The sequence below is a fragment of the Sabethes cyaneus genome, chromosome 2 (assembly GCF_943734655.1).
Source record: "Sabethes cyaneus chromosome 2, idSabCyanKW18_F2, whole genome shotgun sequence".
Classification (NCBI taxonomy): domain Eukaryota; kingdom Metazoa; phylum Arthropoda; class Insecta; order Diptera; family Culicidae; genus Sabethes; species Sabethes cyaneus.
In genome coordinates, this window is record NC_071354.1 from 84,021,791 (window position 1) to 84,047,431 (window position 25,641).

Here is a 25,641-nt window from a genome sequence, read left to right on the forward strand (position 1 = left end):
TTTTGCTACATTAACTGTGAGACCTGCTGCCCGGGCGCTCTCGGAGAGGTCATCTAACTTGTTCTGCATATCGTTTCGACGTTGTGCGAGCAAGACAACGTCGTCGGTTGGGTCGAGGTCATTTAACTGCTCCATCGTTAGAGGATTCCAAAGCAATCCTCGATTTGGTCTACTGTCAATTACTCCAACTAATATCTCATCCATAACGATGAGAAACAGAAGTGGTGATAAGATGCAGCCCTGTCTCATGCCAGCAGTAACCATTATAGGGTCGGACAAGACGCCGTTGTGCAAAACCTTGCACGAGAACGCCTCGTACTGAGCCTCGATGAGTTGAATTAGGACTAGAACTTATCTTGATCTCCTCTATGCCTAAGTGTGCCTCAGATGTTTTCGTGGTTATTTTGGTTAATCGCTTTTTCAAAGTCAACGAACACCAGCGGAAGAGAGTCCGCGTATTCGTTGATCTGCTCCAATATAATGCGGAGCGTTATAATATACCCTACACATGATTGGGCAGCACGGAATCCAGCTCACTGCTACCTGAGAGTAGCTCCGATTTTCTCCTGGACCCAGTTGAGAATTACCTTGCAGAGCACTTTGAGAGTAGGGTAAAGGGGTGCAGGACGCACCACTTAAGCAAAACATCATTTTGCAGAGCAACGGCGTGTTTGTTCCATGTTTTTCAACTTCTAGAAGACTTTGGGATCTTTTTTACACTTACTCCTGGTGAAATTTCCTAATAAAAACCAGTATTTTTTGTTATTTTTGACGATTTTTGGCAAGAGTCAAAATCATTATGAGGGGTAAACCGCCAAAGCCCGTGGACAAAACGCACCAAGTTTGCCCAGCTAAGCGTTAAATGCAACCAGCAAATTTACATATAATCATGTGTAGTATAAACTCCTAAAACTAGGCTGCCGAAATGGCGAAAGCGTTCGTTATAGCGTTTGTTACATACGCTTGTTTGCTGGGATATAATGGGTTCATATCTCAACATAATTGGCAATAAAATTTAATCATCTACTTTTCTCCAACCGATGTGTGATGAAATATTGTAAGTTAAACAATGTACAATTAGGTTTAAGGCAAATTCTAAGTCCTATACAATACATAATATTGCTACATTTTTAATAAATAATCCGAAACAAAAGATGTACCGTAAATTAAAAATATTTTATAACTGTTCGATCCCGCTGTGATGCATTCTACCCCTGTTTTGTATTTTGAAGTTTTTTGCAATGTATGTGAAAAACATGCCTAGTTAATGCCGTGTTTGTGATGAATCATCGAGTATGACAGTATATCAATTAGATAGACTGTATTTATCATGACATTTGGATACCGACTAGTGGTAAAAGCTTAAGAGAAAACCGTGATTTCTTACATGTGGAATGAGATCGCTTGATTTTATTGGATGTGGCTATGTTTGATGCTTTTACATGCTACAGAATTATGAATTAGCTTGTTTTACACCAACATAAAATGCGCATTCATAATTTTACCAAATAGTTTACGCGTTTTTAAACAATTAATAGCGTGGGCCATTCTATCCCCCCGGTGCGTTCTGGGCAGTCTTCCCCTAATACAGAGCAACGTGATGCCACGCAAGTTACCTCATTCAGTTAGGTGTCTTTTTTGGAAGTTAGGCCAATATGCCCTGCATCCAGTCTTCCGGAAAAGTTGCGATTTCCCATATATTGCTGAATAGCTGATGCATCATCTGGGCTGACAAAGATAGCTTAGCTTTGAGCATCCTGGCTGAAACACTGTCTATCCCTGGCGCTCTATTGGATTTCATACTCTTGATGGCTGCTTCGATTTCATCCAGTGATGGCACCTCCCAGTTGACATGATTAATGCGACGAACTATTGGAGCAACGCGCTGCTGGTTTTGCTGGTCTCCGACATTTGAATCTCGAGTTGTTCAAAATTTTCAAAGAGTTCAAAGAGTGTTCAAAGAGTTGTTCAAAATGCTCAGTCCATCGCTTGAGCTGTTCTGTACGGTTAGTCAGTAACTGACTAGCTCTGTTCTTTAGCGGCATCTTAGTATTCATCCGGGTACCACAAAGGCATCTTCAAATATCGTACAAGATATCGCCATTGGCGGTGGAGGTTTCTCCTTAGTCCAGGCTCCCCGCTTACAAGCTCGTTTATCAGCCTTCTCAAGTTCAGCGTATCATTGACGGGCAGCTATCCTAGTCGCTGCGATTCGTGCTCGCCTAATATCGGCATTCGCCTCTCTCCGCCCGTCGATCTTCCTCCATTTTTCATCCGAAATTCACTCCCTTCGCCAGCTTCGCGCCTTGCCGAGGATTTCGTCACAAGTCATGATGAAGGTGTTCTTGATGCTGGTCCATTGCTCTTTGACAGTTCTACCATACGGCAGCTTCGAGACTCAAGATTCAAGTAGTTCGACAAAAGCCCTTGATACATGCAATGCCTAAACGTATCTTAGCGATAATAAGGTGATGGTCAGATGCAATACCAGCCCAGCGTTTGTTGCGTACAGCAAGAAGACTCTTTCTTCACTTCGCGCTTATGCAGATGTGGTCATTTTGGTTTTCTGTTCGGCCGTCGCTGGAAACCCACATAACCTTACGTGCTGTTCTATAGGGGAAGAGCGATCCAGCAATGATCATGTTGTTTTTACCACAAAAAGCCATGGGTATAAACGTCCTTCAAAACTTGACCCTTTTCTATCGACAGACTTCGTAGAGTACAGGAAAATTACAGGGTTAGTGCGAAGATCCTGTTAACTCTGTAGCGGCACCGATCAGTCGAGATTCGAACATACGACGACTGGCTTGCTAGGCTAGCAGCGTACCCCGAAGCTAACTGAGCGGGCACTGTTATTACCACAGTATTCTGTAAATAGCTGCCCGTTTGCGCAAATATCTCCCTGACCATGGTGTCCATTGACGCATACAAGGTCCGCGTTGTTTGAGCCAATCTTCTTGTTGAAGTCGCTGTTCAGCTGGCTGTAGATGCTCTCTATCTCCTGCAGTTCAGCAACATCTGTTGGTGCATAGCACTAGATTGCAGGCAGTAATGCATCTAACTCGTGTTTATATTCTGGCCACGATTATTCTTTCATTTCCCACTTCATTAGGCCCGCATATGCCCCTGAATTTAATAGGAATCCAACTACTCTTTCTCAAGTAGGATTTCCACCTCGTAGGCGTCAAAGTGGAGCAAGACAGATGATGACAGTGTTAATTTGAGCTACGCTTGTGCGTCACCGGCACGCTTGTTGTGGTAGGAACTAGAACCATTTGATATATTCCAATATTCCAACACGTTGCGGAGCAGTACAGAATTGAACTCGAACGACCTAAAATCGATGTACATCTGTAAAATCCAGAGTCGTCTGACTCAAAACTGACTGAAGTGGTAAAAATGCCAAAATCAAGAGTGCATAATGTTCTAAAGGATGGTAAGAAGAACCTAGGTGTGGAAAGGTGACAAATAACTTTCAAGAAAACCGGAACTAGGGAAACGTGTTTGCACTGTCCGATGTCGAACTGATGTCCGAATTACCGCATAGTAATTAGTGAGTGTTGACTTCACTCAATACTCACATTGAGTGAGAGTCCATTTGATTAGCACATTCTTGAAATTGTTAGACACTAGAAAACGGTTTGTCATGTGGTGAGTGTGCAGAACAGCAAGTGTAGCGTCTCTGGGCAGGATCCATAGCGAGAGAGCTACCACGATTTCACAAATATCTAGAGTCATTAACTGAGACATAAGACATGCACTTACAGATCTGTACAATAATATGTAAGCCTGGGGAGAATTTGAATACAATTAACATATCTGGTTTCCAATAGTCATCGTACTGGAATTTCCATGAGGAAAATATGGATCCTGAACGAAGACCATTAATGAACAAATGTTCATCTTTTCGTCTACTGTAACAATCGGACAGACAAAAGTAACTGCTTAAATCACACACGTATGACCCCTTATACCCCATATAATCCACAGAGAAATAGGACAAGCTTTTTGTGTTGTTCATGTAAACAGAAAAAATAATAAATAAAGATGAACTGCAACAAAGTACTGCAAGATACAACAAGTGTTTGAAATCCAAATTACTCCGTTCACGAGTAGCATGTTTTCACCCATTCAGTCGTCGGACGTAGTATTTCTTAACCTAAGAGCTAGTGATTTTCTAAGTTACTTGTCAGGATTAGGTCCTTTGTCTAATTGTTTAAATTACAATAGTAAAGTGAAAACCTCACCCACCTCATTGAGCTATTCTTTACCTTTCATCACTGTAATAAAATATGCCATGTCAAGTTACCATTGTGCTGTATTGAATCACCCATAATTTTGAATAATATTGGCAATTTGGACTGAAGTACTCTCTTCGCAATCATTATGCAATCATATTTTCAAGTTTTGTTGAAAGTTTAACTCATTAAAGTAGCCGCAAGCAGTGAGTTCGAAGAGCAGAATAAATCCATCATTGATAAACTTTAGTATGACTGAACGTGATCAAACATACCATCTAGAGATAAAATATTTCATAGTTTTATAAAGGTTATCCATAGGGCAGAGCTACCAGCATCGTCACAAAGAACATCTCATACCGCTCGAACCACATTACTGATACCACATCATCTGACCCGTACCGCTGCCGCTTGCCACACCGCACCGGTTGTAGACGACCACCGTCTGCGGACAAGATCCTCTGATTGTGCCTCCTCGCCGCGATTTTGCAGCCGAGCTTCTTCCGCACAATCAACACACGCGTTCGCGCTGGTATGGCGATGCCGACGACAAATGAGCGCGATATGTAAATAAATCGCAACTGCCGAGATCTACCAGCCGACGAAATGTCAATTCAAGCTGAACGCAGTTAGTTAAACCTTCGACGCGTCATTTCAGGCTGTGCCGTACTACATATAGCAATTCAAGGGTTGCCAACGCTCGCTAGGAATGATGCGAAGAATCAACGAAATTTAAATATTTTTAGTATTGATTTAAATAACAAATTAGCAAAATTATCTTCCTCAATGTCATCGCTGGTCGTCGACGGTGCTGGAGCGTAGTGATTTGACAACTTTGATGTATTCGATCGCAAACGCTTGACTGATACAGCCTTGTGTGCCTGTGTGAAGTGCGATCATCGAGTGCTGCTGGGCGTCGTCGTAGGTACGATTTTTTTCTGCTTTCCTCGTTTAGGTCTTTAGCGCTCTATCAGTAGAGATTGGAACACGCAGTGAGAAGGTTTTGCAGAAGAAGCTAAAGAAAACAGTGTAGTTATTTAATGCAAATTGACGTCAGTAGTGATCATACTTCAATGACTATCAGGGGGAAACGCCCCAAGTGAGCTTTTCATTAGTGGTGATTTCAACGCTCCATCGTAAACAAACCTGTTGTGGACTGATGCGCAAACGGCTCAAGTGCGCGCGTACAGTTTTTGGCGAACAAAATTGGCAGTGTGTATTTATTATACAAACAGGTGCGCGAAATTCCGAAACCCAAATAAAGAAACGTCGATTTTTTAGTTATCGTGGGCCAAACCTATCGTCGCCGCTTAGTCGTTCGTCATAACAGTCCATGCGGTCAGTTTTCGCGCAGTTTCAGCCCGTCACTGGACCGGTTCGGGAGAGTGGCCGCTTTTGACCAGTTGCTGAGTAGTTGCTGCTGTTGAACTTTATGTAACATTTAAAGTTTGCTGCGGAAATCGTAATCGACGAGGAAGCTTCGTCAGTTGATAGTGAAAATGCGAGAAAATATCGCGCTACTGGTGGGCACAGCATGTGCTCTTATCTGCCTGCAGGTCGTCCGGACGGATCTAGGCGAAAACGAAACCGACTACGATGAAGAAGGATTTTGGATCGGCCACGGTCTTGGAAGCAGAAAAGAAGGTAATACATAATACTATTGAAATAATGAACAATCGTTTTTCCCAGGCATTTGGGGAATTCAACCAAATTGAATTATGACAGTTACCCAGTTGAAATTAAAACATCGCATTTTTTGTGTTGGTTCATTCTTTTTGTTTATGTGAAGTTATAAATTGCGTTCTTCCAAAGTGATGAGCAGAATGTCCCATACTATCGAAAGCTCATTTACATCGGTCTCAAAAGACTGATAGAGTTTCGATATCGTTTTCTAGATCATTTTCATGTTGTTGACACCCGTTGTTAGTATCATGTAGGAGTGCTAACCTGAGAGCTACGGAGAATATTGGTTGATTAAAAGGTTATCGTTTCAAAAATAAGCAATATTTATTGATGTTTGTGTCAGCACATCGATATTTGACCAAGAATATATTCTTTTGCCATGAATTTGCTGCCCCAGATGGCGATCTAATTTCAGGTTTGTAGTGTTTGTGTTTGTCATTTGTCGATCTGTAATCAACTGCAACTGAAATAATCATTACAATACAAATACAAACAATTACACAGTACGTTTAAACAATGCAAGAAGTCTTGAAAGAGCAACCCAACAAACATTTTATTTGAACAGTAGATTATTCAACCGTTATACAGCTAATGTTCAGGAATCAAGCGCTTAATAAGCAATTATACAGCAAAAATGTGTGTTGGGAAGTCGAGTTGAACTTTTAATGAAACTTTCAACTTTTGACGTTTAACTTTTAACTTTAGACTGTTGACTGTTGACTGTTGACTGTTGACTGTTGACTGTTGACTGTTGACTGTTGACTGTTGACTGTTGACTGTTGACTGTTGACTGTTGACTGTTGACTGTTGACTGTTGACTGTTGACTGTTGACTGTTGACTGTTGACTGTTGACTGTTGACTGTTGACTGTTGACTGTTGACTGTTGACTGTTGACTGTTGACTGTTGACTGTTGACTGTTGACTGTTGACTGTTGACTGTTGACTGTTGACTGTTGACTGTTGACTGTTGACTGTTGACTGTTGACTGTTAACTGTTGACTGTTGACTGTTGACTGTTGACTGTTGACTGTTGATTGGTTGATTGGGCACTTCTTGCGTCGTGGCCGGCCCATCGTAATTTGCTTTCCTTCGCCAAGTGCACGATGAATATCTAGCCTCACAGTTGATCTCAGTGATTTTGTGCGGTACAGCCAAAACTGCAAATTGAATCAAATTATTCGTGGCAATATCGATCTGGTTACTCATCGCTCCCTACAAGAGTTCTTCTATTGTCGTGACCTTTTCGAGCACTCGTCTAAAAGTACTCTGTGACAGGGTTTTGACCGGTACCCTACTTTGCCTAGACCCTCTTCTACGAACTCTTTGAACTTCAAATTCTGGACTGTGAGTTAACTATGTTAGACCCGAACTCTTTTACCCGTCCGATTTGAACTTATGCAGTAAATCAGCGTACGAAAGTTTCCCTGTCATATTCACCAGCAAAACGTCGTTCTTTTTACGGAGCTTCTTCAGCCTTGTCTCCGTGGCCTCCTTAGGCTTCTTGGTAGGCGTCTTTTTAGCAGACGGCTTCATTGTCACCACCCGCCAGTCTTCTTCCTCATACCCGATCGTACTAGGTAAGGTAGGTCATCGTCTACCATCTCGCTGGTTAGGTACAGTCGGTCTATTGCCTCTTTGCCATCAGCTTTGGCATCTCCTCCAGTGTTACGTTTCTCCGCTTAGCATTAAGCGGGTTCAACACCCTATTTGGCCGTAGCCACACCACATAGATTTTGATTGATGATGATTACGAGTATATATTTTTTTGGAGAATCCTGAGGTGATAAAGGCCTTAGTCGAACAACTTGAATCCCGAGCCTCGAAGTTGCCACCTGGTGGAACGGTCGAAGAGCAATGGACCGGCATCAAGAACGCCTTCATCACGACCAGTAACGAAAACCTCGGCAAAGCGCGCAGCGAGCGGAGGGAGTGGATATCGGATGAAACTTGAAGGAAGATAGACGAGCGGAGAGAGGCGAAAGCCGGTATTGAACGAGCGCGATGGCGTGGCATCACGCTGCTCTATATTACTCTCAAAGTACTCTGTAATGTAATTCTCAACCGGATCCAGAAGAATATTGACAATGGACGCGTACAAGTCGTTCACCTTACTAACGACCTCTTCTAGCTTACTGTTAGCTGGTCATATGTTGCCTCTTACTGATGCTGCAGGCCGTTTTTTTTGGTGAGTTCCCCAGCGGCTATCCCCTACAGTCAAACGGGGATACTAGATTTCGAGGCTTCATTTTTCTCTGTGTCCCCGGTGGCGATGAGGTGCAGAGCCAGATCGGCACCAGTCAGGAATGTTACATCTGAGTCCACAACCACCGACTTGGACGTGAATGACGAGTTTCGAACGTTCTTAGACACCAGCCACGGTTTTACTAGGATAGAAGAAATCTGTACCATAGACCAACTCACCGTTTCGGGAAGGTAGTCGAATAATACAGCTGTTAGCCAGGGTTGGTGATCCGCGAGAAAACTGTGAGTGGCATTCAACTTTTTCTCGGTATATGAAACGACATCGTCTATCAATGTATTGCTATATTCATCGTACGATGCTGCTCCGTGTGTGAGCACAATCGGCAAACCTGTGAGTTAATTCTCTCTGTATTGTATCCTAAACGTATACGCGCCAGGGGGAATGCGATTCACTCTCTCGTGATTCGCTCTGTGTGTAAATATCACGGAAAAGGATCGCCAGGCGATAATTTTCGCAGATGAGAAAGGATTGCGATCATTGGATGATTATCGTTCTTTTTTCGCTTGGAAAAAAATGTAAGATTTTTCGGTTATGGATATTTTTGTTGCAATTGTGTTGGCGAATGGAGGATATAGTGATGTCTGATATTGTTTTAATATAAATACAACGCAGCAACTTGCTGTTCATTAAAATGTTTGCAAAAAATATTATGGCTGAATTAAACAGATGTTCAGCAAGGTTTGAAATTTAAGAACGAGGTAGCGCGTGGAAAGCAAAGATTTGAATGGCCCTGCACGTTTATAAAACCGCTTTGCGTACTCAGTTGCGTTGATACACTGTTATTCTGGTTATCCATATCACCGCCTCTGTGGATTTAGGGCCATTATATAGTGGGATTTCACATTTGGCATAGTTCAATTTTGGCGTGCCTCGATTTTAGTAACAAAATAATCCGTTTTTGGCAACATAAAATATTTCACTTCAAAAAATATGCTTAAATAACAGTCAGTTTCCGCATACAAGCCTTAAATGACGAAAAATGAATGTTAGGAACAGTAATATTTTTATTGCCGTAAGACTACGTCTTATCGCAGGTTGCCAAAAACTTACTTGCACCGGACGGATAACTCTTGGCGGACTTGCAATCGTTGATTAATAATATTTAGTCAATTTCTAACGCATCTACATTCAATATTTTCATATCCAAAAATGGTCTCGATTTGGCACGGTTTCGATTTTGGCAACATAGGGGACTTGGATTTGTTGCCAAATTCGATTAGAAAAACTCGTGAATTCGCGTAAAAACCACGTAAATTTCGAAATTCGCGTTAAAAAACCTTATAATTGTCAAACCTAGGTACGTATAAAAAAGATGTTTTGAGCACATCCACGTAAATTCCGAAATTCGTGTAAAAACCCGGATTTAATCCAGCTGGTGGTGAAAGGAACCTTTGCTATACCATCTTACATGTTATTTGATATGGAACTCGAAACATCTTGGGAACATAATTCAACTGTTAGTTGACGCTTTACAATTTATTCCATATAACTTGGACTGACATTTAAATATAAAGAATGACAAAACCATTTATTTGGTAGTAAAATCATTAAAATCGATTTGGTTGTCCCAAAGTTATTTGAAAATTGATTTTTAGGAGAGGGCCTCAGAAAAAGCCAACCTAAACGCCAAACGAAAAAAATACAAATCTAAAATTGTTTTAAAAACCAAAAAGGTTTACTAAATTTGAACATGATTAAAGCACTTCTGAGTTTTGATAGATCCTTTTTACAATAAATTGCTGAGTATGTATAGCGTATAGGTAAGTTGTATTTAGTTACGTCCTTTTAAAGGGTAGATTGCTCATATAAAGTAAATACAAATCATCAATTACACTTCCGCAATGAACATAAATCGCAGCCTGTATTGTAATTGTTTTGCGTAATATGAGAAGTTTCGAGCCGGATTAAGTTGCCGTCGAGGGAATGACTACTTTACGACCTAAACCGAATGACATCATCCGTGATCTCAAATCACACTAGAAATATTCAAAATTTTACAATTGTTATCTCTTCCTCTTTTGCATCCGCCAACGCGGTTCGATACAAATCCACCTGCAAAGGCAAATCACACGTTAAGATAGCAATTTCAAACCTAGTAAAATATTTTAAAATGAAGTCTATTATGTTAAAAGACGTAGTCCTACGTCAAAATTATCAAGCTCATTTTTATGTAATAACGGCCATCTTAGTGTTTACACAGCTGTGCTAGTGGTATACGGCTTCTATTTGCCAATATCAATTCAAAATTATGTGTAGGTACCCGCCGCTCGCGGATTGTTTCCTGTGTTTGCTGCTTGCGATAAAATTTTCTTCCGATCGCTGTAATGCATTATCGCCAAGTGATTCGATCGGAAGTTCAAGACTCATCACTCACTCGTATCGGGAAACGATAATTATCGCCGATCCGTTCACTCGGAGAGAATCAAATATGACACACGCAAGCAGCGATACACACACAAAGGTTTATCGGCGATAGAGGTTCACGTGTTGTTCTTTCGCCTTATACTTTTGCGTCTTTGGTTCTCTTTTCGCAAGAAGATACTAGCATGTCGTGATCTGCATGTATTGAATCGGCAAATGAATGGGGAGTGAGTGAGTTTTGATCCGATTCGAACCAACCTTGCTGTTAGCCATATGGTGTCTCGTCCAAACGTATCCCACGTATCCAATACATTATAAATAGGATCTACCTGGAATGTGTCTACTACTCTCAAAACCTAGGCGCTTTGGTTTAGAGTCCTAAGCTGCAATACGACGTTTGCGACTGGTTTATGGAATTTTTGCATCATATCGTTGGATACAGTCGGGGTCATTGCAGCCATGATTCCCATATGAATACATCTAGGTGAAGATATCGAGTATCATATGCAGAGGAACGTCAGAGGCGCTCGGAACAGAGTTAGGCTGGATTCTGTTAAGCGGTGGCAGTCGGAATGGGACTACGATGAAAACGTTAGGTGGTCTCATAGGCTCATCCAGAACATCTCGTCCTGGATCGGTAGAAGACACGGTGAGGTAAACTTTTACCATAATCAATTTACCTTAATCAATTTACCTTAATAAAAAAAAGCCTTGGGCTTAAACGTCTTTTCTAAAACTTGACCCTTCTTTATCGATAGACTTCACAGCGGGCTATTAGAGTGCAGGACAGTTACGAGGCTAGTGCAATGGCTATAACGGGCGCAATGACAGGGCCTGACATACCTTAGCTAGGGTCAGATAAAGGGCTGAGTGGGCAGTCCAGGCCCTTGGTGTCGGGTGCGGCGATATGGCATGACAGGGGGTGTTGTTTAAACCTACACCTGCTACGATGCACGTAGCCCGTCCTCCCTCCTGAAGTAAAAACTAACGGTAGTTCCGGGAGGGGCTCAGGGGACGAAACGGGGTCAAACGGGGAGCAGGAGAGTTTCTAGCAGGTAGGCTCAAAGTAGCACCTTGCGAATCCTACACAACATCGTGGAAGTGCTGTCTTTGGAAGATATATGGTAGGGCAAGGCTCCAGAGAAACCAACGTTCGCTTCTGGCGGACAGTGATCATTGACAGTGATGTACTCGAAGTGGTTAATGAGTTCATTTGTTTGAGACCTCTGCTCGCCGCCGACAATAATACAAGTAAGGAGATTCAAAGGCTCATGAATGCTGAAATCCGATTCTACATTTTTCCGCAAGAAGTTTCAATTGTGGAGCTAATCAAACCGGCAATCCTTTACGGTCTTGAGACTGTAACTATGGTTACGGAAGATAGCACTTGCTGCATTTGAACGAAAGGTTTTTTTTGCGGACTACAAATGGAAAGTGGAGAGTAGCGCAGGCCTGTGAACCAAGAGTTTCAGGTACTACATGCAGAGAATTCCATCGTATTCCGAGGCTACGTTGCGCTGGCCCCGTCGCAAGGATGCCAGACGACTGTATAGTAAAATCTGTTCTCTTCAAAGACCCCACCACCGCCACCAGGAATGGAGGAGTCCGACGTGCTAGATGACTTGAACAAGTCAAAGCCGTTTTGCGTTTCTTGAGACACTCAACGAATTGGCGATGAGTAGCTCAGAACCAAGTACAATGGAGAAAATCTCTTGATACAGCACGAACCATCCTGGCTGTAAGCTGCTGCTTGAGGAGGAGCTGTGCTTCGAAATATTTAATTTTAAAAAGTAAATGCAACGGCTGGCCATATTTCAGCCCACGGAAGAATTCATTAACATTAGGCTCGAAACTCGAATGATAGCCGACTTGTTATTCTGCAGGGCCCCGTGGGGCTCATAAGATTTTAAAACTAAAATTCGGGAAACGGCGCCGAATATATAAAATCGCATTTTTCCCTTAATGCCAACCATCCGACTGGACTTGTCAAGAACGACTCTCGTATAGTTTCGTTTAACAACAGTTCTTAACCTATCTATCGAAACGAAAAATTTTCCCCAGCTGTTCTACTTCCTTAGGCGAGTTCTCCATACAAGAATCGCTTTTTACAATAAGGATTCCTAGTGTGTGACTGTATTGGTGATTTGTGTGCATCGCGAATCGATTTCGCAATGGAAAAAAATTCCTGATGAATACAAATCGCTTATAAGTATACGCGGCGAAGTGTGCGTTAGACAAATTTCAGCAATCTCTATTTTGTCAACTGTCAAATTACAGTCTGCGCATGAGTGCCTTATCCGTTCTTTTTCTCGCACAAGTCCATTCGCTAGCTCAAGCGCAAGCGGAGGGCGAAGAATGGTAAACAAAAGTCAGATACGTAGAGAGCGTCTTTCGCTCTCTCGCCGATTAACTTGCGCGCACTCCACGACGTATCGGCAACCCATTAGTGCCTATTCGGCCAAGTGTTGAAGCCACCGTGACACTTTTCTGCAAGCCGTGTGAAAAGGTTCATGTGTTGATTTTGTTCTACGAATCACAAGGTAAAAACGGAAAAAACGATTTAATTAAGCTGTTGGTTCAATGCGCGCACCCTTGGAGAAACTAAATCGCGCATTTTTAGAAATGTTTTTGTTACTTTAAGCCATCGTTGGTCATTCTACGAACGCGGTTAGTTGTACTTTGCATGGATTGACCGGTATGAAATACTCCGAGTTCAGGGTAGTCTTCTAAATTGTGCTCAATAGAGGGTAGGGTCGTTATATCATTTACATACAATCCTGTCGCACATTCAGATGTAGCCATTTCTTGTTATGTCACTGCCTCCGAGGCAGATGCTACTTGAGCTACCTTTAACCTGGGATTTGCAGCCACAAGATTACCGAGTCTGTTTTGACAAGTGAGAATGATCACAGGCTCGAATGTTAGTAGAATCAGGATGCTTGATGTCATGTAACTTTAGCATGGATTTATTCTCAAGCCCTTATTACCCTTCGTAATGAATTCTACATTACCCCGATGAAGTTGCTTAACAGTGCAAAAATTATTCTGACACATGAATATACTAGTAAGCCTCGCCAGTGACGGTTATAATTGGAGTTAGGGTCCATCCAGATACCACGTGGACAGAAAAATACCAATTCTATACCCTTATAGTCCCCCTCCGTGGTCAAACGTGAACATTGACTCAAACCCCAGCCCCCTTCCTGTTTATCCATGTGTACATTTTTTTCTTATGTAAAATTTAACAAAACAGAAAGGCATAGTGCTAAATTTGGTTTTCAATTTGATTTATGCAGAATTTATTAATAGCTTACGTGAAATGAAGCTCCAGCCTAAAAGCCCCGACACAATGCATACGGATTTTGAGTCACTGCGGAAATTTAAATAGATTTCATAGAAATTTCATAGATTTTCTGTCAAATTTCCGCAGCGTGTAATGCAAGGTGTTAGGTTGTTATTCTTATGTTCATAGTGATCTTTTCTACAGCGAATTATTATCGACTGCAAGAAAGTCCGTTTCAGCTTGACTTTCGCTTAACGATTCTTCTCCGTCAAGAGTATCCCTGTCTAACCAGAGCACCTCAGCTGGGCTGTCTACTTCAACACAACAAAAGACGTTGCCGACGCGATGTGGTTCGTAAAATCTTCTGAAGGCAAATCGTTCCGTTATGCTCGGTTCGTGTGTTTACATTAACAATGCCTCATCAGAAGATAAAACTTTATTTGAGCTTAAAAACAATTACTGATCAATGCTTAACGCTACTATTTCTGTTTTTGGTCCACGTGGACATTTTCCTTGCCCCCTCCCCCCCTTCCGTGGACAAGCGACATTTTCATACCCCCACCCCCTCTCTAAACTGTCCACGTGGTATATGGATGGCCCCATAGTCCTGGATTTAGTAACATAGCGGGTAAAGTAGAGCAATCATTGAAGGATGGATAAATCCTGATACACACAAGCATGCATACTTACTTACTTAGGTGGCTTGCCGTCTTAAGACAAAGCCTGTTGAACAAAGTTTCTCCATGTAACTCGGTTGAGGGCTACCGCTCTCCAATTCCTCGGACACCGAGTACCTTCCGCCAGATCTCGCTCCACCTGGTCTAACCATCTTGCACGCTGCGCCCCTGGTCGTCTTGTTCCTACCGGATGTGAGGCGAACACCATCTTTGCAGGGTAGTTGTCCGGCATTCTTGCAACATGTCCTGCCCATGGTATCCGTCCAGCTTTAGCCACCATCTGGATACTAGGTTTGCCAAAGAGCTGTGCGAGTTCATGGTTCATACTCCGCCTCCATACTCCGTTCTCCTGTACGCCGCCGAAGATCGTTCTTAGTACTCGTCGTTCGAAAACGGCTAGCACTCGCAGGTCCTCCTCGAGCATTGTCCATGTTTCATGCCCGTAGAGAACAGCCGGTCTAATAAGCGTCTTGTACAGGGTGCACTTTGTACGGGGACTTAGTCTGCTCGACCGCAATTGCTTGTGGAGCCCACAGTAAGCACGACTTCCGCTGATAATACGCCTCCGAATCACACGGCTGGTATCATTGTCCGTCGTTACCAGTGAGCCAAGGTAGACAAATTCATCGACTACCTCAAACTCATCGCCGTCGATCAGTATACTACTGCCCAAGCGATGTCGTTCGGTCTCGGTTCCACTGGCCAACATGTACTTTGTTTTAGACGTATTCACCTTTAGCCCAATCTTTTCTGCTTCGCGCTTAAGTCTGGTGTACTGTTCAGCTACCGCCACAGATGTTCTGCCGATAATATCCATGTCATCGGCAAAGCAGACGAATTGACTAGATTTGTTGAATATCGTGCCCCGCGTGTTGATATCCGCTCGGTTCATAACACCTTGTAGCGCTATGTTGAACAGCAGGCATGAAAGACCATCACCTTGACGAAGCCCTCTGTGTGATTCGAATGAACTTGACAATCCACCCGAAATCCGAACACAGCACTGTGTACCATCCATCGTAGATTGAATCAGTTTGATGAGCTTCCTGGAAAAACTGTTTTCATCCATGATTTTCCATAGCTCTTTTTGGTCGATGATATCATATGCGGCTTTGAAGTCAACGAACAAATGATGCGTGGGAACTCTGTATTTACGGCCCTTTTGGAGCGCGTTTTCTCCCGAAAGATTTGGTTTCGCTGCATCTTCTTCAGTTGCATAAAAGCATGCATAAAAAGTTAATAAATAAGCATATCGCTTACTCAACAGCGATTATACCAAAAAATTCAGTGCAGTTTACAGCAAGCACTCAGGTGATATCACACTAGATCCACAGTACTGGTCGCAGTGCAAGTCATCTCTTATGTGTGTTAAAATTCTGTTTTGAAGATTTTATTCACTGGGAAACGTGGAACAAATAACTTTTGTATTTTGTGAATTAAAATTTACAGCGAATGAAAAGATTGTACGTATAGAGATTCAGACCTTGGAAATGTTATTCTTCAAATTAACTGGTATTTTTCGACGGATATATATGTATCGAATGATTGGGGTTTTGGCCGATCAGTCAATAAATTATAGTAGACGCTAGATTTTACCTTCACGCCAACGTTTCGATCCTGGATTTGGATCTTCATCAGGGCTTAAAGTATTGATCGTCTTTGTAGGCTAAAAGAATTTAGACAAAGACGACCAACACTTTAAGCCCTGATGAAGGTCCATTCGCGATCGAAACGTTGGCGTGAAAAGTAAAATCTAGCGTCTATTATAATTTGTTGACTGATCGGCCAAAACCCCAATCATTCGTTATTCTTCAAATATTTCATTAATTTGGTGAAGCTAATCAATATTCAACATTCGCAACATTTTTTATTTCCAGGTGACGAAATCCTCAAAGTGATGCATAAAACCGTCGGACCATTCACGGAGCCGCAGAACGTGACGGTCGTGGAGAAGTTCACCGCCGGAGAAGGTGAAAGCATAACATTCACACAGTTCAACACATCGCGGGTAAGTTCGCGTTGCACTTGCATACCTAGCTATATGACAGTACAGCGTGATTAATCGATTTTGTATGGGAAATTAATTAATCAAAATGCATTATACCGTTAATGGTGATGCTGGTGATGGATGATGATGTCGATGATCGCGTTGATTATGATGGATCCAAACGGCTAATTGAGACGATGAAAAGTGAAAACTGTTGCGAAGCTAATGCAAAAGTGCTGACTTCGCTCAGCCACCTCCACCGCCACAGGTGATTAGAGGTAGCAATTTACCCTTCCGGTACTGGATTCCTATCATCGATGGCGTAGCTTAATATTTTTCTAAAGCCGTAGAATGTTACTTTTTTGTACACTTGTGGTTCAGTCCTGAAGTCCTGATTAGTTGGCATTTTTTTATAATCCTGAACCTTGCAGTTTAACTCACTGCTGATTGAGCATGCTGGATGGGTGGGGAAGAATTGTTGGAGAACAAATGGCCAAAGCTCTTTGCCGATCGATTGATCATAAATGTAACGCTCTGTAGCTCCCAATCAGACTGACGGCGCGGCGGGACTGGCGCTCGCTGCCTTGTCTGTACCGGAGTGTGTTTGAATGGGCAACAGCAGCACAGTCAGTGGTTGATTGCCAGCTCTGTTGATGTTTCGCCCGGCCGGCGTTAACTACTATATTATACAACAAGTCGTTTGGGGTAAGTCGGACTGTCGGCCGAAATGCACTCGCATCCATGATTTTTACAATCAATAAACAGAACCAGATTATTATAATTTTATTGTCTTGTAAAAGATTATGAAGTTTCATTAATTATCTGTATGATTTAAACATCAGTTTTGTATACTCTTCTCTATAACACTTTTCCAAAAGTAACAGTCTGAAACTGGAATTAAAAGACTCAACATGAGTACATTTGTACCCGGTTGATCAATTGGGGTTTAATCATAGCTAAATTTAAATTGACCAAATACTCTATCGTCTCATAATTTACATTATGAAACAATTAGCAATTATGAAACCACCCCGTTTTACCCGCGCCGGCAGAAATTTGATTCACAAAGGCATTGTTATGAACATGCAGCTAACCAGTTAGTAGTACATCGACCAGAATAGGGAAAAAAATGGTCGCAAAGGATTTGCTAACCGGCGTTTAGTGGTTCATTTTTTTACACTCAATTTAGTCAGACCGCAAAGCAAATTTGTACAATCTAATGAATTAAAAATACATACACCCGTTTTATTACGAACTGCACGCTTGTCGTACGCATGCCAAAGCAATCAACGTTTGTTCGTGACCTCTATCGACTTCGTTTGATGGATGTTGCTTTTACCGCACCGAACGCCTACACATGCGTCCAGTCGTGCCGCCACGCCAGGCCCTGCTTCGCAGTAGGACAAGGACCGCACGGGATTCAGATTCGCTCACGTAGCCCCAGTTCTGATTTGCTCAATTTCGATACATATATTTATTTAGTAAATTTAAATTGTCAATCAAATCGCCGTTCACAAATAACTTCACTTTGAGCCTTTGTTTGAAGTTTTAGACGGAAAAGGACGGAAAGTTGAAATTGTGAATGGCAGTCAATGAAACGTCCCCGGATAGACAAAGAATAACAAACTTGAATTATCATAGAATGTTGAGCTATTCATATTTTATGATTTGTTCATTCACAGTTAAACTTTAAACTCCTGATTCCAAGCAAAATTACAGTTAACAAGCATTTATGTTTTTGAGCAATATTAGCAATATTATTATTAGGAGTGTGAGAATTACCGGCTTCTGCTAAAATTAACCGACTTACTGGTCGTATCAAAAACCGGTAAACGCTTATAATTAAGACATTTCGAAATCACCTGTGAGAACCCACAGTTATCAGTTATAGTCGGACAAACTCATTCATTCGGCTTGATGCATCTGACGGAATGATTACAAAGAGTTATTTATACAACTACAAGTTATGCAAATTATCACCCGTCTTCATCGCTGTTCGAAAGGTTTCAAACAACAAACACGTACTGAATTTACCATCTGAGAATATTGGCAATTCTAGAACTCTAGAACTCAACGAATTTAGATTTTTTGGCGTCAAAAATATTTTAAGAATATATTTTTATTGACCTTAAAATTGAATGCAAACCCCATATTGTTAGTAATGGATTGTTAGTAATGGAATGTTAGCATGTAAAATCCATCGTGAGAACGAACTAGGAATAGAATGGCCTCAAAGTACGACACTGGTTTAACAAGGAATGCTCATTTTATAAAGGTGATAGTTGTTTTTCAATAGTTCGAGGTTAATTCTTAACGAAAGATTATGAAAAAAAGTATGTCCAAACAAGTGCAAATTTCAAAATCATGGCTCAGATGCTCCTAACCTGAAACTCCTCGGAACCATCATTAAATATTACTAGGAGCTTAGACTCAATTTGAGCAGGTTTTGCTCTACATCGTTAGAGTGTTTCCGCCGATGTCGATTACACGCTATTCTTTTCTACGACTCGCCTTTTAGTCCTCACAACATTTTCGCTACATAATGCTAATCATATTCCACGTCTTTACATCGCGACAAATTTTGTGAGCGTCTGGTTTACGGTCGCGCTCGGTCCCGCTCGCCAGCATATATTTCGTTTTAACCCATTATGACCCAGCGTATGATATATCATACCTCGTCTTCAAAACCTGTTTACTGCTGAATTTCAATAGTTAGCATTATTAATATATCACTACAAGAGAGTTAAGACATCAATCTGATGTGTGTGTGATATAATTTGTCAGTTTTTGTCATTTTGTCATTTTCAACAGTGCAAAGTTGTGACAAATGGCGGAAAAAAAGTTGAAAAAATGGCGAAAAAATTTTTGTCTCCAAAACGCATGAAAAAGTCTACATTTAGTGACGAAACATTACCTGACATGTAAATTAGTATTTATATGTAAAGTCTATCACAAAATTCGGTAAGAAATCTGTAAAAAACTTTGTAATTTGTTTGTTTGAAACTGAGCCTATAAAATATTTAACCTTCGATATTTTGGCCTTGAAAGCATTCCAAATGACGATTTTGCGTTTCCCGACACATTCGAGCCATAATACAATAGATTACAGAGTTTCACTTCATTTGGTCCAAATTTAGGTATACCCGGGTCATAATGGGTTAAACGTGTTTATCTTCAATCCAATCTTCTCTACTTCGCGTTTTAGTCTGGTGTACTGATCTTCCACTGCCTCAAATGTTCTGCCGACAGCATCCATGTCATCAGCAAAGCGGATAAACTGACTCGATTTATTGAAAATCAGGCCCCGCTATTCGAACGCCGCTCGTCTTATAACACCTGCAAGCGCAATGTTGAATAGCAGGCAGGAAAGACCATCCCCTTGTCGAAGTCCCCTGCGAGATTCGAATGGGTCCGAAAATCCACCCGAGATTCTCACACAGCATTGGATCCCATCCATCATAGCCATGATAAGTCTAGTAAGCCAGGAAGTCTAAGAAAGCCGCTTTCTTTCAAAATTTTCCACAGCTCTTGTCGCGTTACGCTATCATATGCGGCTTTGAAATCGATGAACAGGTGGTGCGTGGGGACTCGGAAGACGCGGCACTTCTGGAGGATTTGCTACAGGGTGAAGATTTCATCCGTTGTAGACCGACCCTCCATGAAGCCGGCCTGGTAACTTCCCACAAATCTATTGGCTATTGGCGATAGTCGATGGAAGATGACTTGGGACAGCACTTTGTAGGCAGCATTCAGGATAGTGATTGCTCGGTAATTCTCACAATCCAGCTTATCGTCTTTCTTGTAGATAGGGCAGATAATCCCGTCTTTCCACTCCTCCGGTAGTTGTTCTGTATCCCAAATCTTCACAATCAGTTGATGCATACAGCCAACCAACTTATCCGAGCCCATTTTAATAAGTTACGCTCCAATGCCATCCTTACCTGCTGTTTTGTTGTTCTTCAGCCGCTGGATGGCTTCTTTAACTTCCCTTATCGATGGGGGTGGCACATCTTCATTGCTTGCTACACCAATGTGGTCACTTCCTCCGCTATCATGGTCTTCCGCCTGCACGCCATTCAGGTGTTCATCGTAGTGCTACTTCCACCTTTCGATCATCAGACAAGATACCTCCATTTTTTTATCTCTGCACATTTCGGCCCGCGGCACAAAACCTTTGTGAGATTTGTTAAGTCTCTGATAGAACTTCCGTGTGTCGTGAATGCGGTGCAGCTGCTCAAGTTCTTCGCACTCCTCCTCTTGGTGGCGCTTCTTCTCCTCGAAGAGTCCGGTTTGTTGTCTCCGCTTCTGTTAATATCGCTCCACATTCCGACGACGCGCTGCGTTCTTCTCAGCCAATATCTGCTGGCATTCCTCGTCAAACCATTTGTTACGTCGATTCGGTGCCACAAGGCCTAGGATGTTCTGCGCTACACTGTTAATAGTTGTTTTCCCGGCATTCTAACAGTTCTCAAAAGGGGCTTCATCCAGCTCACCCTCTTCCGGCAGCACGGTTTCGAGAGATAACGCGTTGTTTTCGGCGACATCCGCTTCAGTCGCGCTAGATTATACCGTGGCGGGCGCCGGTATTGTATGTTGTTCACAACAGATAGTTTTTGACGCACCCTTACCATCACTAGTTGATCCGAATCGATATTAGCGCCCGGATAGGTTCTGACGTTAATAATATCTGAAAAGTGCCGACCATCTATCAGAATGTGGTTGATTTGTGATTCTGTCTGGTTGGATGATCTTCAGGTGTACCGATGGTAGAGGTTATGCTGGAAGAAGGTACTACGTGTGGCCATGATAATAATTTTGACATCATGTCTTGGGCAGCGGTCGTATTCATGCTCCAACTGCGCGTAAAATTCGTCTTTGTCATCATCGGTACTATCGAGGTGAGGGCTATGCTCATTAATTATGCTAATATTAAAGAATCGGCCCTTGATTCTTAATCTGCACATTCGGGGGTTGATCGGCCACCACCCGATCACCCGCTTCTGCATCTCGCTCATCACTATAAAAGCTGTGCCCAGCTCGTGTGTATTGCCGCAGCTCTGGTAGATGGTATGACCATCCCTAAACGTACGTACCATCGTGCCTTTCCAGCATACTTCCTGCCAGGGGATGTAGCCAGGGGCCAGGGGATGTAGCAAACCCCCCAGGTGCTTGCTCTGCACAGTCGAAGCGGGAAATAGACATGCCACAGGTGCCCCACTGTGTGCGGCTTATAGGCGGGCATTGCAACGATAATGGTGCAGGTTATACAGATTAACCTAAACCACTGTGAAACGGCACAGGAGTTGCTTTGGCAAACGGCAGCCGAAACGGGGTGCGATATTGCCATTATCGCGGATCCCTACCGGGTCCCCCGTGGCGGCGCTAACTGGGGAATCGACAAGGGTCGGATGGCAGCGATCGCCGTGATGGGTAGATCCAGGAGGTGGTTTCGTCCAACCAAGAGGTGTTCGTGATTGCGGTGGTCGATGGCGTCTGCATCTGTAGCTGCTACGCTCCACCTAGGTGGTCGCCGGAGCAGTTTGACCGGATGCTAGACGTGCTCACCGACGAACTCACGGGCCGCAAGCCCGTTGTCATTGGAGGAGGGCTGTCGAATGGGGTAGCAGGTGCACTACTCCGAGTGGACAAAGCTTGCTGGAAGCTCTGTCCAAGCTGGATGTAAGTCTGACTAACGTGGGATCCGTCAGTACCTTTTGTAGGGGGGTACAACAATCGATCATCGACATCACCTTCTGCAGCACAACGTTGCTTGCCAACATGGGCTGGAGGGTGTCAGATGAGTACACGCATAGCGATCACCAAGCTATACGGTACACGATTGAACGACGGGCGCTACGGCCACGCGGGGTGAAGTCGACAGGGAGGAGGTGGAAAGTGAAGTCCTTCGACAAAGACCTGTTCGTTGAAGCACTCAGTGCAGAGAGCACCCGCTCGAACCTGAGTGCTCGTGAGCTGACCAACGTCCTAGTACGGGCATGTGATACCACTATGCCTAGGACGGGGCAGCCAATGAACGGTCGTCGCTCGGTATACTGGTGGAGTGATACCATTGCCCAGCTCCGTTCCAGGTGCCACAGAGCGTAGCGTAGTTAGGCGTAGCAAGAAATCCTGTTTCCAGGAGCTATGTCGCGATGCGGACTCAAACCCCTGGGGAGGTGCATACCAGGTGGTAATGAAAAAGATGAAGGGTTCATCTGCGCCGCAGGAAACCTGCCCCCAAAAGATGAAAGTCATCGTGGAAGGGCTCTTTCCGCAACACGATCCAGTTTGGTGGCCTCCGACCCCGTACGGTCAATCGAATGACGTCCTCACTCCGGTCACGAATGAGGAACTCATCGTAATTGCCAGGGGTTTGAAAACGAAGAAAGCGCCCGGTCCTGACGGGATTCCGAACGAGGCACTCAAAGCGGCGATCCAAGCATATCCCGATATGTTTAGAGAGACGCTTCAGAGTTGCCTAGAGGTAGGCGAATTTCCAGACAAATGGAAAGTCCAAAAATTGGTACTGCTGCCAAAGCCGGGGAAACCGCTTGGTGATCATCGTACTCATCGTACAGGCCAATTTGCCTATTGGACGCGCTAGGCAAATTGCTAGAGCGGGTAATCCTAAACAGGCTAACGCCTGTGACGGAAAGTGATGTCGGACTGGCAAACACGCAGTTTGGCTTCCGTAAGGGGAAGTCCACTGTAGATGCCATAAAGTCCGTGGTGGAGAGGGCCGAGAAGCCTATGAAACGGAAAAGGCGAGGCGACTGTGGCTCTTCACTTCTTTAGAAAGCACGTCGGTACTTCCGAGGAAATTTAGTTAGTCCGTTGTCGTCGCCTGGGTCTTTTCCGATTGTTCCGATTAGAGTTATTAGGGGCCATCCAGATACCACGTGGACAGAAAAATACCAATTTTCAACGCCCCCGTCCCGCTCCGTGGACAAGCGTGGACATTCCCTCAACCCCCACCCCCCTCCCCTGTTTGTCCACGTGGACATTTTTTTCTTATCTCAAATTTAACAAAACAGAAATGCATTGTTCTAAATTTTATTTTCAACTTGATTTATGCAGTATTAATCAAAAATCTGACGTGAAAGGAAGCGCCAGTCTAAAGGCCGCGGCACAATGCATACGGCTTTTTAGGCGTTGCGGAAATTTGAGTTTTTCCGTCAACTTTTCGCAGCGTATTAAAATCCGTATGCAAGGTGTTAGGACCTTAATTCTTATGATCTTGTCTACTGCAAATTATTATCGACTGCAAGAAAGCTGATAGCTTGACTTTCGCTTGACGATACTAGAGTATCTTTGTCTAGAGTATCTTTATCCAGAACATCTCAGCTTGGCCGTCTACTTCAACGCAACACACGACCTTTTCGACGCAATGTGATTCGTAAAATTTTTTGAAGGCGAAGCCTTTTGGAAATAGGTTGTCCATGGAAGCCCTTTTTTTGGCGAGCTGCATTTGATTTTGAGGCAAAATGCAATCATTTGGCGCAAGTGCGACCTATGCGATAAATGAGTCACGTGTCTGGTGAATATTCGTGGATTCCTCCGTTACATTTATCATTTCCCAAAGAAGACAAGAGTTGTAAAAAAATTTCTATTGCAGTTTTATTGAGTTGTTTCTAATTTCTATTGCATGGAAAAAAAAACTTGTCCACGTGGACATTTTCCGTACCCCCTCCCCCCTTCCGTGGACAAGCGTGGACATTTTCATACCCCCCCACCCCCCTCCAAGCTGTCCACGTGGTATGTGGATGGCCCCTTATTACTTACAAAGTTCATTGTATTGGTTTTTTAATGGTTCAGGCTTGCAAAGCCCGCTACCAACCCCACAGTATCGCCGGAGGACTAACGTAACTCGAAGGAGCCCTCCTTCCCTGTCAGCATACGACCTTGGTTTCCACCGGGGTTGGTTACCCGATCTCCACCGAGGTTGCTCGTATCTCGGCTTATACTACGAAGAGGTAGGGGTAGGAGAGCACTATTACCATACTTCCAATATTGCAGGTAGCAAGTATAATCCAAATATTTATGTGCTAAAATTTAAGAATTTGAATTTAAATTAAACGATTTTTTTACATATCTTGTGCAATAATTTATATTCAGTATTCTAACAACTTCTAAAATATTCTAAAGTTACGGTGAATCTTTTCAGGTGCTGCTGTACTTCCGCGAGATGGTGCTTGATTTCAATCCCAAAAATTTCTACATCAAGCTGAACCTGTACAACATCACCAGCCTCCGGCTTCAGAGAACGGTCTACGGCTATCGATCGAATGCAGTGAAAAGGCGAAATGCTTTATAGATTAGCCCATAAGAACCAGAGTTAATACTTAGGTACAGAGGTTAGCGTTAAGCAACATGACGTTTCCCGTTTTGCAACGATTAGTCTAGCTAGCAGACTCACAAAGCCAAAAATATTGTATCTTCTATCGTTCATCTAGTTTATCAGGCGAACCCAACCGTAGAGAGATAAGTCCGTGTTTTTACGTTTGTGTTTTCAGAAACCTTGTACAAAATATTCTTTAATATACTTACTGAAACAATCACCTTCGAGGTACCGCGAAGAAATCATACAGTCATACCTCAACCTCATTCGGAGGAGCCGCGAGCAATTAACACAATCGCACAGGCGTCCACAAATGGAACCTGATTCAAGCAGACAGACAATCCACCAACTAATGTATGGATAAATACTCACATAGATGTATACATAAGGTCGTAATTTGAGCCGTGACAAATCCCATTGAAAGCAGCTGTTACGAAAATAATCGTGTTGGTTATGCCAATTATGTCAATCAGACGCTAATGACAATAATGGCAAACCGAGCTTTCTTCCCGCAAATGGACAGCTGCAGGTATTATCGTATCGTATACATGTAAAGTAGAGGAACCGCTTGAGGTGAAACGAAAGTGAATTTCATGTATTACTATCATTGGTACCTCAGCGCTGGGGGAGTGTGAATCCACCACATACCTTACCATTTTAGAAATATAAAAATAAAACTTCAGAATTGCGATAGCCTGAGGTATTCCGGATGTCAGCTTTTGCGTTTATGATGTCAGTTTGTGTCGGTTATGCAATTCACTGGTAGTTTGTATATTTTTGTTTACCTGTTAAGTTATTGAGCAAATAAAC

The 25,641-nt window shown here is 42.9% G+C and overlaps 1 protein-coding gene across 1 annotated transcript; it reads left to right on the forward strand.

The window, feature by feature from the left end:
- Window positions 1-5,247: 5,247 nt before the first annotated feature.
- LOC128737505 (uncharacterized) lies at window positions 5,248-25,641 on the forward strand. Its single transcript, XM_053832158.1, has 3 exons — window positions 5,248-5,882; window positions 16,384-16,514; window positions 24,658-25,641. The coding sequence occupies exons 1-3, from the start codon at window positions 5,738-5,740 to the stop codon at window positions 24,805-24,807; spliced, it is 426 nt and encodes a 141-aa protein (XP_053688133.1). The 5' UTR covers window positions 5,248-5,737; the 3' UTR covers window positions 24,808-25,641.

Bases quoted from the DNA above. Each gene is read 5' to 3' on its own strand.
- LOC128737505 (XM_053832158.1), top strand. From the start codon at position 5,738: ATGCGAGAAAATATCGCGCTACTGGTGGGCACAGCATGTGCTCTTATC. The intron at 5,883-16,383 runs GTAATACATAAT...TTTTATTTCCAG, and splicing joins TCTTGGAAGCAGAAAAGAAG to GTGACGAAATCCTCAAAGTG. The intron at 16,515-24,657 runs GTAAGTTCGCGT...GAATCTTTTCAG, and splicing joins CACAGTTCAACACATCGCGG to GTGCTGCTGTACTTCCGCGA.